The sequence below is a fragment of the Cervus elaphus genome, chromosome 27, assembly GCF_910594005.1.
Source record: "Cervus elaphus chromosome 27, mCerEla1.1, whole genome shotgun sequence".
Lineage (NCBI taxonomy): Eukaryota > Metazoa > Chordata > Mammalia > Artiodactyla > Cervidae > Cervus > Cervus elaphus.
Genome location: NC_057841.1, coordinates 39,970,120 through 39,988,953, shown reverse-complemented (window position 1 = coordinate 39,988,953; position 18,834 = coordinate 39,970,120). Strand labels below are relative to the sequence as shown.

At 37.3% G+C, this 18,834-nt stretch overlaps 1 protein-coding gene across 4 annotated transcripts in view; it reads left to right on the top strand.

Moving 5' to 3' along the window:
* METTL4 (methyltransferase 4, N6-adenosine) overlaps positions 1-18,834 on the top strand; it is a 108,504-nt gene that overhangs the window by 18,698 nt on the left and 70,972 nt on the right. For 2 of the 4 annotated variants that reach the window (XM_043889102.1, XM_043889103.1), the window contains 3 exons: positions 1,387-1,493; positions 1,876-1,967; positions 7,772-8,047. In XM_043889102.1, the coding sequence (XP_043745037.1) occupies positions 1,387-1,493; positions 1,876-1,967; positions 7,772-7,917 (345 nt within the window). In that variant the 3' untranslated portion in view covers positions 7,918-8,047. Of the gene's footprint in view, positions 1-1,386; positions 1,494-1,875; positions 1,968-7,664; positions 8,048-18,834 lie in introns of those variants that run through there. The other 2 variants (XM_043889105.1, XM_043889104.1) reach the window with 2 other exon arrangements.

Sequence of the window (18,834 nt, the reverse complement as noted above, 5' to 3'; positions counted from 1 at the left end):
ATGTAAAACTCCATTCTACTCTCTCTGTTACGACAGTCCTTTCATAATCAGAAACTGGGACCAAAGTCAGGAAAAGGTTACCTTCTGAAATTAAAACCAGTAAAATGTTAATACATGAAAACTAAGACTGTTTATTTCTAGTAGTAATCAGTTCTAAGAGGTGGTATGATAGTTTAAAACAAAAATATGTTTTGCTTATTTATGAAATATGTACAATATGTAAACATATGAAATACTTACTAGGTGTTTGCATATGTTGTTACATTAGAGGGAGTAATCTGCGTTGAGTGTAAAGGAATCCAAAGCGTCAGAATTCGCCAGTGTTTATACAGCGCTGTGTGGAATAGCTGCTGCTATTTGCAGGCCCTAGAGGTGATAAAAGGACTTCACTGGTTGGGTTTTTAGGTACCTTGATATATGCTAAAGGATTCCATAGAGGATATATATGAATATTATGATAGTGCAAATATCTGCCTCCATGCTTAATTAACGAATTGAATATTGTTTTAAATTGTGTTTTGAGTTTGATTAGTTAGAGTGAGTCTCTGGGAGTCTGATCAATCACTCCAGGATGAAATGATGAGATTGAATTTCTGGATTTATAATGCCAAGAGGTTAGAACTTGCATTGTCTGTCTCATTAGTTCCCAAGCTACTTTCATTATTAATTTTAACTCTTGACAGTATTTAATGACACTGTTTCCTATAAATAAAGGAAAATACTTTATGGCAATGTGCTTAGTCACATTGCCAGTAATATAGGTAAATGTTATTTGAATGAACAAATGAATAAATGATGGCATGGTTTCTAGTAACATATTTTAATGAAAAACCAAGAGTTTTATGTGCAAGATGACAGAAATTTAAAATAATGTTTTAGTCATGTAATGCTGCCCTGCCCACTATGGTATGGTATGGTATGGTAGGTGTCACCAGCTATGTGTAGCTCTTTAGCACTTGAAAGGTGACTGGTCCACATTGAGATGAGGTAATAAATGTCACATGTAAGTCTTTTGAATTTAAAATACTTAATATGAAAGACTGTAATATACCTCAGTAATTTTTTGAATTGGCTACATACTAAAATGATAATATTTTAGATATGTTAGATTAAATTAAAAATAATTTAAAATTAAAATATAGTTAAAATGAATTTTACCTCATTCTTCTTGCTTTTTTAAAATGTTGGTACTAGAAATTTTAAATTACATGGGTGGCTTCCATCTGTGGCCCACATTACATTTTTATTGGATAGCAGTAGCCTTGAGGTTTAATAATTCTTTTTCTTTGGTAGAAACTGTATACTGGAAGGAAAAAAAAACCCAATCCTTTTCCTGGATATTTATGGGTGTATGGGTTGTTTTTGTTTCTGTCTCCTTTTTGTCAGATCACCAGTTCAGGAGAGTTTGTGTTCCCATTAGATTCTCCACACAAAAAGCCTTATGAAGGTCTTATACTGGGAAGAGTTCGAGAAAAAGCTGCTTCACTGTTAAGGTAGGAAGGATGATTTTTCAAAGTTGTATAAATGTATTAATTTTCAGACTTTCAAAAATTAACACAGTAATCATTGGTTTTCCTGAATTTTTACATTGTTGAAAATCTGGAAATGGCCCAGACAAGAAAAGTGTGAATGCTAATGGCACATGAAATTGTATATTATCATTTGCTTTATCTAATGTGTAATAGTCATGATTGTAGAAGAGGAAACTATCTGAAATTTCTTAATACTTAAATTGTTGATTTCCACTATTCTCTTCTTAAATTTATTATAAATGAAGATGCTATTTGAAAGGTGAAAAGAAATCAAGACAACTGTGGCTTAAATGTAATAAATTGTCCTTTAAAATACAATTACGTTGTTGTTCTGTTTCAATAGGAATGCAGATGTGAAAGAGCTGCCCATTCCAGACCACAAGTTAATTGTCAGTGTGCCCTGTACGCTCCATTCACATAAGCCACCTCTTGCTGGTATGTTTCTATAAAATAGAATTGTTCTGACTTCTATGAAATTGACAAAAGGATTGATTATTGCATTTGAATGGTCTAGAGATTTGGAAATTCAATCAGATATGTGTTATTTTAATTAATATTCTAAAATCATATAGCAGAATTTATGCTTTAGAGAATAGATTGTTGTTTTTTTGTCTTCTTTTTTTGCTCCAGAAACCTTTTATTGTTTGCATTTGGTCCCTGGCTTTGGGGAAAGGGCTCCAGATGGTTAACCAGCTGCTGGTTAACCTGGGAGGGGCTCGGCCAGAGGCCCTGACATCAGGTAGGGGAGCCTGGCCTCCGAGGGGGAGCTGGGCTCGCTGGCCTCTTGTGCTCTGGGAGCGTCAGCCTTCCCAGGAGGTGCCAACCTGGCTGGCCTGCAGAGGTTGGTCAGGTGGCCACCACGTCCAGGAGGTGGCGCTTCAGGAAGGCACAGAGATGGGGGATCTATGCGGGCAGAACCCAGGGCGTGCAGATCCAGAGCGGTCTGGTTCAGGTCCTTCTCCAGGCCCGTGGTGGCATCTAGTTCTTGTCCCACTTGTCTGGGGGCGGCTCGGGCCTCAGGGAAGGGGGGGATGCTGCCGCTGCCGCTGCGCTGGCCCTGCATCTTCAGAGGCTGCCGGGCCAGCGCATGGGAGGAGCGGGGTTGGGAGCCCTCCAGGGGCACATCGTGGCCTCGAATCAAAGCCCACAGAGAGGTGGGTGTTGGAGACCCGCCCACCAGTGGCTGACCACTTCCTCCGCTGGGTGGAATAATTCCCATGGGTCTGGGAGCACATCATCATGGTCGGCAGTAAGGAGCTCACAGCAAAAATGGTGCTGAATGGTCTTGGAGGTTGTGATCTGAAAGAAGTCTGGAGGGTGGCTGGAAAAAGGGTCTATTAGGTCCAAACTCTGTTGAAGCGGAGATGGATCCGTGGGAACACCCAGGGGACAGTATAGAGTCGTCTTACCTTACCTCAGTCTTTCCTCTCCCACTGTGTTTTAGGGTCCCCTGACTAATGGGGCTCATTGGCGCAACCCAGTGAAGACTGGTGGTACTTCTGAGGACTGTAGTTCCGGGGGCTTTATTGTACTGTCAGGGCCTCACCCCTTGCTTGTTCTAAAGCCCAGAGCTTAGAAAGCAGTCTGAGAGATGCTTTGGAGAAGGCAATGGCAACCCACTCCAGTGCTCTTGCCTGGAAAATTTCATGGATGGAGGAGCCTGGTGGGCTGCAGTCCATGGAGTCGCTAAGAGTCAGACATGACTGAGTGGCTTCACTTTCCCTTTTCACTTTCATGCATTGGAGAAGGAAATGGCAACCCACTCCAGTGTTCTTGCCTGGAGAATCCCAGGGACGGGGGAGCCTGGTGGGCTGCTGTCTCTGGGGTCGCACAGAGTCGGACACGACTGAAGGGACTTAGCAGTAGCAGTAGCAGCAGAGAGATGCTTACAATTCCCTTGATATATAGTAGACAGTCTCAGTTTTATGTTGAGTAGTGTTGCTTTTCTGAGCCATTGGAAAGGTAGTTGCTGTATCCTGCAGTTCTTACTAGTCTTAATGTTTTAGTATGATGTTCATCATTTAATGAAACTAAACAGCAAGGAATAGTGGAAAGTTTTGGCTTTTCAGGTTGACCTAAAGGACCTTGAATCCTGGCTTTGCTACTTGAGCAAGTTACTGATAATTTTCCACCTCAGAGTTGTCGTTTGAAGAGTAGATAATGATATTTAGTCTTTCAGAGTTGTGAGGATTGGTTGCATTTGAAAGTCTGTCACATATAGTAGAAGATCAGTAAATGCTAACTTTTTCAACTGAAAGAATAAAAAAATAGGAAGGAATATAAGTCCTTGAGAAATACTGAATTTGACATTCAAAGTTCATGAGCTAGGATACATAGGAAGGTGAATTCACATTCCCAAAAGTATGTTTACTGGTAGCACTCCAGATTTCTCGTATCTTAGATTGCTTATGCAGAAGAATCTTTAGTATTAATTCATTTGAGAAATATTCAGATGTCTACCTGTTGATCCATTTTTTGACCTAGAGGGATTCTCAGTGAGTAATTGCCTTTAAACTTTGGACTGTGATAGATTCTTTAATGCAAGGAAACATTTGACTTAAATGGAAAGTCTGTACTGTTCTTTGAGAAAAAAATTATGTTTGCTACCAGTTATACTCAGTGGAGGAAATCTAAGGTGTGTTCTTCTCATTTGAATTTTCTTTATCATTTGGTGAGTATCAAAGTTTAATAAAAGGTTTGTCTTTAGGGCTTATTTTTTTTACTTTGAAAAATTCAAAAGCCAGACCCAAAAAACCTTTCATTCCCAAATGATAGTTAAACTATTTCTCACTTCATTTTACATAGATTATGTTTAAAGATGAGTCTTAAGATACAAGGTTTTATAAAATAGTGATTAAAATTAGTGTTTTATTACTATTAATAAAAATTAGCACTACATTTTATAGCTTGTATTTATGAAGTGCAGTTCTTCTGTATACCCAGTAGAGAGCAACACAAACACATTTTTAGGATTGAGAATATTTAAAAAGAAAAGTTAGATTTTGAGGGGAAAATTTTTGCATGATTCAATATATGTAATCCTTATGTTTTGGTTAAGTACTGGTAGACAAGAAGTATTTATAATCCTTTATTTTTGAGTTCATGTTTCTGTATAGTAAGTGTCTGTGTTTTGAATGTAGAGCTACATAAGGCCATCAGAAAGCAACTTTCAGATTTCTGCAATATATCTTATTCTGAAATTAGAACTCTAGGATTTGGTATAATACATGCTGTCTATGTAATGCTTAAAACTTTTACATGTAAATGTTCTTAAAGTGCTTTTTGCAAATTCACAGAATGAAGTGTTCTCTCCTTAACTTCTAAAAACACCAAGGTGTTTTTTTTAAACAAGTTTTAGTTTGTTATTTGTACTGCAAAATTTAAAAAACACCAAATTGGCAGCATATTCCATTTCAAAATGATGCATTTACTCTTTTTAAGTTTTGAAATTTCTTCCTGTGGATTGAAACATAAGCCAACAATAGCTATGGCTTTCCAGCCTAATGTAAATTTATAATCTTTTAAGTTTAAAGATTTAAGGTATGAATATAATGAAATAAAAGTATTTGAATCAAAGTTTTGGTTTTCATATTGCTCCTTAGAGGAGTTTCTGCTTCTTTTCACTGCTTTACTCACTAACGGTTTGTATCTGGAGAGTTAAATACAGTTTGATGAGATTCTATGCACTGACATTTGAGTACTTTGCCCCCAGCTGCCTCTTGCTCCCAAGCAGAAGGGGAATGAACTAGCTATATATGAACTATTTCCTCTCCATTGGTTAGAAGTATGTTTTACTAATGCCACATGTTATGTAATTATTTATATATATGTCATATTTAAATTTATACATGTGAATTTACTTTTAAAAATTGGGATATAAATGCCATATGACATCGTATTAGTTTCAGGTGTGTAACATATGATTCAAGGTATATATACATTTTCACTGATCACAATAAGTCTACACATAATTATAATATTTTTTCCTGTGATGAGAACTTTTAAGATCTTACATTTTCATTTAAATTGATATTTAAAATTAGTAAGAATAAAACATTTCCATTAATTTGCCTCTGTTTCTTTTGCTTTGTTTTGAAATTAAACATATGTGGTTAACATTGTAAAAACTTTGCTCCTTGATTTTCTGTGTTTTGCAACTAAAAAGGAAAAAAGTGATGCCAAAATGTGTTCCATTGATAAAGTGGGAGAGGATAAATGGGTTTAGGTTTTATGTATTTTTTTCACTTCAAATACTTGGCCATCTTTTTCTGTTAGTTTGTGAAGTCTTAGAAAACATGGATATCTGTTTCTTTTGTTAAGTCCCATAGTGCTTATAATGGGTGCTCAGAAATAGTAAACAGTTTCGATTGGCTGATTCCAGTTTGGATTCTAGTTTAAAATGCCAAAGTAGAGTCATTAACATCTTTGTACTGAAGAACTGAACAAACAAACAGAAGCAAGAAAACAAAACCTTACTTCAGTATAATGTTGCTGCTGCTGCTGCTGCTAAGTCGATTCAGTTGTGTCTGACTCTGTGCAACCCCATAGATGGCAGCCCACCAGGCTTCTCTGTCCCTGGGATTCTCCAGGCAAGAATACTGGAGTGGGTCAGTATAATGTTAGACCACTTTAAAAGTGAGTTGAGGCTGGTGAGGCATTGAATTCATGGGGCAAAATATGGAAAAGTGATATAAAAGTTTATTGTCCTTTAAGACTCTGGGGAAATGTTTCTCATTCAAGGTTAGTAGCATTTAGTTATATACTTATGAAAGGACTAGAAGTCTCATGTCAGCATCTCCTGCTGCTACTGCTGCTAAGTTGCTTCAGTCGTGTCCAATTCTATGCGACCCCATAGACGGCAGCCCACCAGGCTCCCCTGTCCCTGGGACTCTCCAGGCAAGAACACTGGAGTGGGTTGCCATTTCCTTCTCCAATGCATGAAAGTGAAAAGTGAAAGTGAAGTCACTCAGTTGTGTCCGACTCATAGCGACCCCATGGACTGCAGCCTACCAGGCTCCTCCGTCCAGGGGATTTTCCAGGCAAGAGTACTGGAGTGGGTTGCCATTGCCTTCTCCGTCAGCATCTCCTAGAAGCTATCAAAGCCCAGATTTGAGTTTGTTTGAGTTGTAGGCAATGAATACTTTTGATTCTTTGATAGATAGGATGATAGGATCAGTGTTTTTAGACAAACAATTATTTTGCTGTGAGAGCAACTAAAGAACTTTATGAAATATAAAATTTTTCATATATTACCTTTTAAATCTAACCTCTGTGAAGTATTTCTAAGGAACCCTTATCATTCCTAAAGAGAATTTGATGGATTTCTTTGAAGCTCAATCCTATAAAGCCATTAGGAACTATATTTTGCCTGTTCTAATGACTTTTCATACTTGAATTGTTATTTTCATACTAAGTTCCTGTTGAAGAATAAATATACACCAAAAAATATGTAGCTCACCAGCAACATGATCAAGGTTAAACCGACTTAAATATTTGTCATTCAAATGAGCATGTGCTTAAAAAAAGCTTCTGTTAGTGTAGATTACAGCTATGAGATGCCATTTTCCAAACAAAATACAATGCTCAGTAGTTATGAATATATTGAACAAGGAATGTTTAACTGTGGAAATAATATAGTGAAGTTTTAGGTAAAGAAGTATCTGTAATTTGGAATTGAAGGAATGTTCTCAGTACTGCCAAATTATAGCTGAGGAGGTAAGAGTTATTTGTTAGGAATATGTTCTGAATGTTTATCTGTGTGTCCAACTCTTAACACTAAAATATGTTTTTGTGGAAACTTACCCTGATATTTATCTTAGTTTGTAAAGTGGATTGTCTTTGTGTTATTCCTATATACTTTTATCCATGCATGGATTACATTTATTAAAAAATAAATTAAGCTAGTACTCGGGAGCTATGTCAGCATTATTGGAAAACTGAAAAGTCACCGGTGTGGGTGTTAAAATCCGCATTTCTCCTCTACAAATGAAAACTGATAAATCAGGACTATTGAAAGTTCTGATGGTATTGTTCTCAATCTCAAGGGTGCTTATTTCAAATGACTTTCTAATTATAAATAGTGAAGTCTATGATGAAATCCTTGAAATTAACTTGCTGTTTTTCTTTTTTAAGGAAACATCTCTGCTTTTCTCCTCTTAACTACTAAAGGAGGTTGATTCCTTCCTTAATAATAATTTTTGTGGTTTTTTTTTTTTTTTTCTTTTCTCTTTTTTGGACAGAGGTTCTAAAAGACTATATCAAGCCAGAGGGAGAATGTTTGGAATTGTTTGCTCGAAATTTACAGCCAGGTTGGACTAGTTGGGGCAATGAAGTTCTCAAATTTCAACACATGGATTATTTTGTTGCTCTGGAGTCTAAAAGCTGACGAGGCTCTTAAAATTGTGTTTTTCTTCGGTTTTTCCTTACTCCTCCTTTCATTCAGATTGATGTTTTCCTTTTTTTTTTTTTTTTTTACCAACCAGTATGCTTAAAGATGTAAACAGAACTTTGTTTTTCAGCAAAGTGACTAGAAGTGACTGACCGTCATATAATTTCAAGATGAATTTTACTTCAGGTGCACTAGTATTACACATTATTCTGGACTCTCTACAAATAAAAGATGTAAGCAGTTTGAAAGAAGGCAAGACTTTGTTATTGAAAAAGTTCAGAAAGCATGCATTATGGACCTGAAGTCATAATTCTGCACATGGATGTGTTTGTTTAGCCCACGTGGTGGTGGTAAAAAAAAATTTTGAACCATAAGAGAATTTCAGAAAATCAGGAAATTTCACATACTAAGTCTTTAATCATCAGAAACTCTGGCTAGACAGTCTGTACCGTACTGGCTATACAGTCTGGCTGTACAGTCTGTAGTTTTTGCTGACATCAGTCTGTGGGACCCAGTGATGCCAACATTTGGGAAGGGCCATGTACTCTTCAGTTTACTAAAGTAACCTTGCCCCATGCCAATCAGTTATATGTTCTACTTGACCCCTGTACAACCTGAATTTAGAACTTCTTGTTTAGTGTTACATTCTGGAATACATTCAAAGGCCTGTCAAGTACCACATCATTGTACTGAGTTCATGAGACTTTTTTTGGAGGGTTTTAAATTGCATTCATGGTCACTTTTCAAGTATTTTTTAGTTTTGCTTGTTCCTCTAGAAGGAAAAAAAAATTCTTACAATGTTAGAGAGTAAACATTGCTTGGACTTAATTGATATTTATAGACTATTCCATCTGAAAGCAGCAGAATACGCATTCTTCTCTAGTGCACTTGGAGCATTCTGTAGGGTGGATCACATGCTGGGTCTCAAAACAAACCTCAGTAAATTTTAAAAAGTTGAAATCACATCAAACATATTTTCCAACCACAATACTATGAGATTAGAAATCAACTACAGGAAAAAGCTAGTAAAAACTCTAAAAACTGTGACATGCTGATGAAAGAAATGGAATATGACACAAACAGATGGAAAGACACACTGTTCTTGGATTGGAAGAATCAATATTGCTAAAATTACTATACTACCCAAGGCAATGTACAGATCCAGTGCAATCCCTAACAGATTACCAATAGAATTTTTCACAGAGCTGGAACAAAAATTTAAAAATTTGTATGGAAACGTGAAAAACTCAGGATATCCAAAGCAATTCTGACAAAGAAAAATGGAGTTGGAGAAATCGGGCTCCCTGACTTTGAACTATATTACAGAGCTACAGTAATCAAAGCAGTATTGTACTGGAACAGAAACAGAAATATGGGTCAATGGAACAAGATAGAATGCCTAGATAGAAACCCACGCACCTATGGTTAGCTAATCTCCAATAAAGGAGGCAAGAATATACAATGGAGAAAAGACAGTCTCTTCAGTAAGTGACACTGGGAACACAGCTATATATTAAAGAATGAACTTAGAATATTCTCTAACACTGTACACAAAAGTAAACTCAAAATGGATTAAAGGCCTAAATGTAAGACCAGATACTATAAAACTCTTATAGGAAAACATAGGCAGAACAGTCTTTGACATAAATTGCCTCAATATCTTTTTGGATCTACCTCATAGACCAATGAAATTAAAACAAAAATACAGAAATGGGACCCAGTTAAGCTTAAAAGCTTTTGCACAGTAAAGGCAACCATAAGCAAAGTGAAAAGACAACTCACAGAATGGAAGAATATATTAATATTTGCAAATGAGGCGACCAACAAAGATTAATCTCCAAAATAATACAAATAGCTCTTGCAGCTCAATATAAAAAAACCCAAAAATAACCCAGTTTAAAAAAAAAAAAAAGGGGCAGATCTAAATAGGCATTTCTCCAAAAAAATACATACAGATGGCCAAAAAACACACGTAAAGATGCTCAGCATTGCTAATATTTAGAGAAATGAGGTATCATCCCACACTGGTCAGAATGACCATCATCAAACATCTACAAACAATAGAAGAGGATGTGGAGAAAAGGGAACCCTCCTGCAGTGTTGGGAATGTAAATTGGTACAACCACTATGGAGAGGAGTATGGACATTCCTTAAAAAACCAAAATCAGCCATATGATCCAACAATCCCACTCCTGGGCTCATATCCAGAGAAAACCATAGTTCGAAAAGATATGTGCACCCCTGTGTTCATTGCAGCACTAGTCATAGCAGACAAAATATGTAGCAGCCTAAATGTCCATTGAGAGAGGAATGGATAAAGAAGATGTAATATATGTACAGTGGACTGTTAGCGATAAAAAAAGAAATAATACCATTTGCAGCAATGTGGATGGACCTAGAGATTATCATACTAAGTGAAATAAGTCAGAGAAAGACAAATAGCATGTGATACCACTTATATGAAAAACTAAAAAGTTGATGCAAATGAATTTATTTACAAAACAGAAACAGACTTATAGTCTTTGAAAACAAATATATGGTTAGCAAAGGAGAAAGGCTGAGAGGGGGGAGGAATAAATTAGGAGTTTGGGATTAACAGATGCACAAATAGATAATCAACAAAGACCTACTGCATAGACAGGGAACTATACTCAGTGTTCTATAATAACCTGTATGGGAAAAGAATCTGAAAAAGTGGATGTTTATTTGTGTATAATTGACTCACTTTGCTATACACCTGAGACTAACAACACTGTAAATCCACTATACCCCAATATAAAATTTAAATTAGAAAATAAAAGTAAAAAAAGCCCCCCCCCAAAAAAAAGTAAAAAAAAAGTAACCACTGCTTATGATTGTGAAAAAGCTTTTATATATTATTTCCAGATTTTCTACAAATAAGTGTTTACTAAGTAAAATATTTTTACTGGAATTATTCTTTGAAAAGCATGCTGACTTATTATGTGTAACCTGTAAAAATTTTTTTGAGGTATATTTTTTCATAGAATAATGTTCTCCAGTTTTCAGTGTAGAATTCAGTGAGTTTTGAAGATGTATATATAGGTGTCTGTCTACAGCCATAAACATTATATAGAACATTTCCTTCATCCCCTGAAATTCATGTGTCCATTTGCGTCAGTCATATCCTCCCACCTTTGCCATTGGCAAATAATGATTTGTTTTGTATCATTAGTTTTGCATTTTTTAGAATTTCATATAAATGGAAACATAGACTATGTAATCTAGTGTGTTTGGCCTTTTAGCATTTTGAGAAAAGTGTTTATACTATTTACAGATTTTCTACAAATGTTTATCTACTAAGTAAAATGTTAGATTGAAATGACTGACTGTTTGTCAGGATTGCCAATTTACTTGCTGATTTTGCCAAATAAAAATGCTGTTTTTGAAGTTTGTTAATTCTTTGAGTATGTGAGTTTCAGAGGCTTAACTTTGAGCCTTACTTTAGTTGCTGCCTTTGTTCTGACCTTGTAGACTCTATCTGCCTTGTCCTGTTCTAGTCATCAAGATTCTGGACTCAAACTCACTCTCACCAGAAAACTCTAGGCCCCCAAATCTTACCTTTTCAGGCTTGGAACTCTAGAGACCTATCTTCAGCGATTTTTATGTATTCAGCTTCAGAGAGACATTGGATTTTTTACTGACTGTGATTCAGAGGAAGATTATAATCACCTTAAAGGGCTTTCCCTTCCTTAAAGATGCTGCTTAATTCACTTCATTTGACTCACATCATGTCCTGTTGGGTTACCACATGCTGGGAAGCACCACAACACTTTTGGCATAGTTTTTGGGTTATCAGAGTTCTTTTACTTCAGTTATGTCACTTTATACTCAAAGCAGTCTTATGAAGTTGAAGTTATAATGAGGGAACAGGTTCATAGAGGTGAGCTGACATGGTTAATAAATGATAACCAAGATGTGAATTCTATTCTGTTTCCTCAGTTAGGACACTTCATGTTGTACCATGTTTCCTAATGAACTTGAGGTCTTAATAGTAAGCATATCAGCTACTAATCAGAGGATCCACCATGTAGCCTGAAGCAAATTTAGAATGGTTCATAGGTAGTCATCCAAAATAACTTTCTCAATATATGATGCCATCAGTCTTGGATTAGGAACACAATATTTTTTTGTTAGGGATTTTAGTGACATTAGTTGGAGTGACAGCCTGTGTGTGACTCAAGAGTCAGACGGGCTGCTAAACCCTTTGACATAGGCTGTTAGCACATTTACAGTGCAATTGTATTTCCTCAATCAGAATAGCCATTTTTTAATTCACATTTTTAAGGAAGCTCTTCTGCAAGAGGTAGACTTGGACTGGAAGGTGGCGGTTCTGCTTATTAGAATAAGTGACAGAAGTACAGGTGCAGATAATTTTATGCACCATGGTTATCTGCCGTCAGTGTTCGGTTATGTAGACCAACCCCAAACTCCATAGAGAATCTTAATCAAATTCATGACTCTGTTGATCAATCTGATCCAGCTTGAAAGCAAGTCAGAATACCAGAATGCCATGATAATTTCACGAAATATTTTCTTGTAAATATTCCTAGGAGTTAACATAGATTTTCTATGGCTTCTGTGAACTTGAGTGAAAACTACTGGACTTTTTCAGTATCAGTGCAAGTACTTGGGGCTATATAAAAATGCATTGATCTCTAGGAGTGGAGAGCATGAGGAAAACTTTTTTCCAACCACTTTTGCTGATTAAATTTTGGCCTGGTCATCAGATAACTGTGACACAGCAGTGGGGTAGCTTTGGATGACAGCTAAGGTGAATGAATGATCATCTGTAGCACTGAGGCCAGGCCACAGCTGTGAAAGCGAGTCTTAACTACTAGACCACCAGGGAACTCCCTGGAAGAATCCATTTTCAAGTTCATTCAGATTGATAGCAGAATTCAGTTGTTTCCTTGCGGGCCATTGGCTAGGAGTCAACTCAGCTTCTAGAGGCTGTTCTCTGGTCTTTGCACATGACTCCTTCCATCTTCAAGGTCACAGAAGTGCATTGAGTGCTTCTTACCCTTTGATTCTCTGACTTTGCCTTGTGTTGTCATCTAGAGAAAATTCTGTTTTTAAAGTGCTTTTGTGATTAGATTGGACCCACCTGGTTAATCTCCCTTTTTTCATACAATGAAATAGTCATGGGGGTGATAATTCATCATGTCACAGGCCCCCACCAAACTCAAAGGGGAGAGGGTTATACAAGCAAGAAGGTCATTGGGAGTCATTCTTAAGATTTTGCCTAACACAACACAACCCCTGACCCCCAACAATCCATGTCTGTCCCACAAGTGAAATACATTTACCCTATCCTCAGGTTCAAACTGGAATCATTCTATTACAGCATCACGTTCAAGTCCAGAGTCTGTTATAAATTCTACCAGCTTAAAAGTCCCATATCTCATCATCTAAATCAGATTAGAACAGGCTCCGGTGTAATCCATTAAGTACAGCTCCTGGGCAAAGTTCTACATCTGTGGACCTGTGAAACTAAAGAAAATGTGACCTGCCTCCAACACTTCCACAGTAGTTGAATGGGCTTGGCATAAGAGTTACAGCTTTTCCAGTTAAAAAATAGGGGAGAATGGGGAACAAATAGCATTTTTACTTGTCAGCTTGTCCAAAGCAGTTTAAAAATCCAGCCAGGTAAACTCCAGGCAGAGTTCCTTGATTAGAGCTTCAAGGCTGGGCAGTAATGCGTGGTTTTCAGCTCTGCGTTTTGGGTTCTTAGCTCCATCCTCTGAGCTCTGATTCTGCTCTCTGCTTTTGTTTCCATCTTTTGAATCATTCTTTTTTTGAAACATTGAAGTATAGTTGATGTACAGTAATTTACTGGTGTACAACATGGTGATTCACAGTTTATAAAATGCTATACCACATTTATGGGCTGCCCAGGTGGCACTAATAAAAGAACCAACCCTCATGCCAATGCAGGAGATGTAAGAGAGATGTAAGAGACGCAGGTTCAATCCCTGGGTAGGGAAGATTCACTGGAGGAGGGCATGGCAACCCACTCCAGTATTATTATTTTTTTAAATTAATTTAATTGGAGGCTAATTACTTTACAATATTGTAGTGGTTTTTGCCATACATTGACATGAATCAACCATGGGTGTACATGTGTTCCCCATCCTGAACCCTCCTCCCAGCTCCCTCCCAATCCCATCCCTCTGGGTCATCCCAGTGCACCAGCCCTGAGCACCTTGTCTCATGCATCGAACCTGGACTGGCAATCTGTTTCACATATGATAATATACATGTTTCAGTGCTGTTCTCTCAAATCATCCCACCCTTGCCTTCTCCTACAGAGTCCAAAAGTCTGTTCTTTACATCTGTGTCTCTTTTGCTGTCTCGCATATAGGGTCATTGTTACCATCTTTCTAAATTCCATATATATGCATTAATATACTGTATTAGTGTTTTTCTTTCTGACTTACTTCACTGTGTATAATAGGTAGGTTCCAGTTTCATCCACCTCATAAGAACTGATTCAAATGCATTCTTTTTAATAGCTGAGTTATTCCATGGTGTGTATGTACCACAGCTTTCTTATCCATTCGTCTGCCAATGCACATCTAGGTTGCTTCCATGTCCTGGCTATTGTAAACAGTGCTGCATTGAACATTGGGGTACACGTGTCTCTTTAAATTCTGGTTTCCTCGGTGTGTATGTCCAGCAGTGGGATTGCTGGGTTGTATGCAGTTCTATTTACAGTTTTTTAAGGAATCTTCACACTGTTCTCCATAGTGGCTGTACTAGTTTGCATTCCCACCAACAGTATAAGAGGGTTCCTTTTTCTCCACATCCTCTCCAGCATTAATTGTTTGTAGACTTTTTGATAGCAGCTATTCTGACTAGTGTGAGATGGTACCTCATTGTGGTTTTGATTTGCATTTCTCTGATAATGCCACTCCAGTATTCTTGCCTGGAAAATCCCTAACCCTAACAGAGGAGCCTGGTGGGCTACGGTCCATAGTGTCGCAAAGACTTGGACATGACCAAAGCAACTTTGCATGCACATGTCATGTTTATAGTTATTACAAAATATTGGCTATATCCTCCATATTCTATAATAGATCCTTGTAGCTTATTTTATACCTAATAGTTTGAGTTCTCCTTTTCTATGAAAGGTAGCATGTATTTACAGTTGAATTATTTTATCAGCCTGCTTCCTGTTCGTAGAATTTGGGAGATTTGACAGCCTTTTCTTTTTTCATTTTATACTCTCTCCTGTTCAGTCCACATTAGTATTGTATCTGCTGATGTAAGATTCTGAAGAACCAATGGATCTTGTTTGAAATTCCCATTCACTCCCATCAGACAAGACCCAAATCCACAAATCTTTTTTTTAACAATAGAAAAATGAACATATATATATATATATATATATATATATATACATACATATGTATATATGTCTCATTTACACATGAGATGCCCAGAGGAAAAAGAGTAACTCCTCTAGGTGGTTTAGAATTCCAGCTTATATAGTATCTTCAACAAACAATAATAACTTTGTGGAGAAATAGCAGGACAAAGAAGAGCAGTTTCAGGCTTCCAGGGGTGGAGATAAAAGGCTAGTTAGTAAAGTTTGTTATGTGGATTCCTCTGGTGCCTTCTCCAGGCTGATAGGGTCTAAATAAAGTTGTCTCTGAGGACTAACCTTTGTCCTTCCAGATGAAGAGAAGGGACCCTGTTTTTAGGCAGACTGAGAGAGGTCACAGAGATTTTCTTGTATCTACTTCTTTTCAGTTGTGAAGTTTTCTTCCTATTGATTTCATCTTGGTAGCAGTTATTCTCCAAATACTAATCTTTACATGTATATTGACCTAATTCAACCAATTAAAGTGGAGTTTCAGAGGTACTCAGGCCATTTGACAGGGAGAGATTTGTGTTCTCTTAGCTCACCAAAAATGAAACTAAAACCAAAAGCTTAATAGACATAGCAGATATGGGCAGATCCAAATAAATCTTGTATTCCCAGGAGGCTCAGTGGTAAAGAATCTGCCTGTCCATGCAGGAGACACTAGAGAAATGGGTTTAATCCCTGGATCAGGAAGATCCCCTGGAGTAGGAAATGGCAACCTGTGCCAGTATTCTTGCCTGGGAAATCCCATGGACAGAGGAGCCAGGCCAGTTACAGTCCATGGGGTGGAAAAAGAGTCAGGACTGAGCGACTGACCACACACACACACACACCCCCACAGATAAATGCTACATACAAATTAAAAAAAAAAAAAAGCCACTTAGGTTTCCTCCTTTGTGAATTTTTTTTTTTTTTTTTTTTACCATTTTGACAAATTCAGTACTGAGCTTCATAAAAGAAAACATGATCGAACTGGTTAAATTGATAATGTAGAGGCTTCCTCTTTACTCTGTGTGGGTTCTGGAACCATGCTTGTCCCTCCCTTTTAGGGAAAAGTAATTTAGATGTTTAAAGAAGTCCTCAGGTGCATACAACTAGACTGTGGTGTAGAACTTGACATAAAGAGGGAAGTTTCAGAGAGAAGTATAAGGAGGTTAAAAGTACTTTTTCTGCATGATTTGTTGGGGAGCAAGCATTTATTTTGGATCTCCTCCTCTCCCTTTTCCTTCCTTTTCGCTGCCCTTCTCTCCAGTGTGGCCCAGGGCTACCTCCCCTTTCACTTTCGCCCTTGGAAAGCCTAGAAGGACTAGGGTGGAGTACAGAGGATGAGTGGAGGGTATGATTCTAGCCTTGAAAGGGGTTTTGCATCACTCATGGTCCATCCAAGCTCATCTGGGTAGGAGAGGTCTCAGGCTTAGGACCAGGAACATGCTCTTGTGGATCTCTGCTGAGGTTAGGCAGTCAATGGAGGAATGAAGGACTCGAGAGCTTCTGTCAACCTTTCCATTGGTGAAGACTAAGAAATATTATATTTTTGTTATTACATCACATTCTTATTTTAAATGTACTGATGGAAAAGATGGTTCATTGTCTCCAAGGGCACATTGTTCTATAGCATGTTCAGCTCTGAAAATTTTTAATGAGATAAAATGTATGTTTCCTTTCTTGACATTCTTAAAAGTTAGCAAGCGAAAGAGCAGAAAGAAAGGAAAATGAGAAAAAAAGCTTTGGTTAAAAAAAATGTCAAGCTTTTTGATTATTCTGTACATGATATGTCTCAAGGTTGTTCTATTCTTTCAGATACAATGGGACAGCTGAGCCCATACGATTTTCTCCTTCCTCTTGACTATTCCTTCTTTTGATCTTTAGCTCTTAGCATAGTGCTTTATTGCACAGTGGGAACTCAATAAATGTATGTTGAATGTTGGATTGGAGATACTTGTGTTAAAGTTGAAGGTGAATGGAGTGGGGAGAGAGCTTGGACAGGGCGAGCTGAAATTTTACATGCCAAACACAATACATTACTGTGTCTCTAAAACTTTGCAGTTTACAAAGGGCTGCTACGTACAGGGTCTTAGTTTTCCTCACAACAACCCTGTAGGATATTCCTGTATTCCTCTTTTATTTATGCATCCCAGAGAGGTTAAGTGTCTTGTCTTACTTACAGGCAGAGTTAGGTCTCACACCCAGTTCTCCTTTCTCCCCAGCTGTAAGAGAGAAAGTTTTCCAGAAGCAGGGGATTAGCAGAGGATTCAGAGATGCAGAAATTTTAAAGAAGGTATAATTTTGCCATAGTCTTCATGGTTTTGCTGAGAAAAATCCATTTCGGAAGAGTTAAGGATGGGAAGAAGACTATAAGAGTGGATGCCCTTACTTTCTTCAAGGGGAAAATCCTTTCTAAGTAAAATTGTTTTCTCTCATATTTAATAACTGAAAAAGTCAGTGATTTGAATAACTCCACAAGATGTCCTATAATATTAGCCCAATTGTAAATGTATAGTTTATGAATGATTTCAAGTTGCTAAAGTGAAAAAAAAACTTACAAAGTAAGAGAGTATTGGTCAATTTGTTTTGCACTTAGAAGCAACTATTTTCTGAAATATTTAAGGGCTATCAATCTGTACCCTGTTTCTTTAAGTATTCATAAATATTTGCTAAAAGACATATGTTGGTAAGGATTGTTACTATGCACAATATACTTTAGGATTTTACTGTATTTCTTATGTCATCATTCAGGTTTGTCATGTCATTTTTTCCCAGTGTTCCACAGTTGATTGCTGAAATATCTGTGGAACTCAGTATTTTAGAAAACTCTCTTCTATACATGTCAAGACATTTCTGTGTAAAATTATACAAATGCTGCTGTCTGGTAGTCATGAGCCCACTACCGCCCCCTGTCTAAATAGAGTAGCGCATGCTCTCACCTGTAGGGATGAAATGAATATATGGAGCTTGTCCCCAAAGCAGTGAAACCTAGAGGGTATCATGTGTTGATATACTTTATTTTTATAATATTCTTAGCATTCTATGTGCAATTTCTTTTGTTTGCTTTAGGTTTGCTTTAAGTCCTTAATCTGTGAACTAATACTTTTGCTCATACCCGAGAAAAAGGGCCTAAAAAATGACACGAGAATATTTTAGACATTTTCTCTTGAGTTTTTTGGTACATCTTGAAAAAGTGGGAGATAGATGATAGAGTGTTTGGCCCTTGGGTCAACAATGTAATTCATTTACTAGCTCAAATATTTATTGTATACCTACCTATCAGGAACTGTGCTGGGGAGATAGTGTGGAAAAAGACAGACACTGTCCTTGGCCTCCTGGGCTTACAGTTTATAATCACCAGATAGCATATAGAATAGAAGCAAAGTGATTGAAAAATTGTGTAAAGATGAAAGTAGAACAGGAGTCCTGTGAGTTTGTGGGTGAGGACAGAGCATTGCCTTGATGCCCCTTATTCTGCTTCCTTAAAAGGTCATCAGAATGCTGGTCACTTCTCTTGTGATATGGGCCTCTCTCTCACTTGG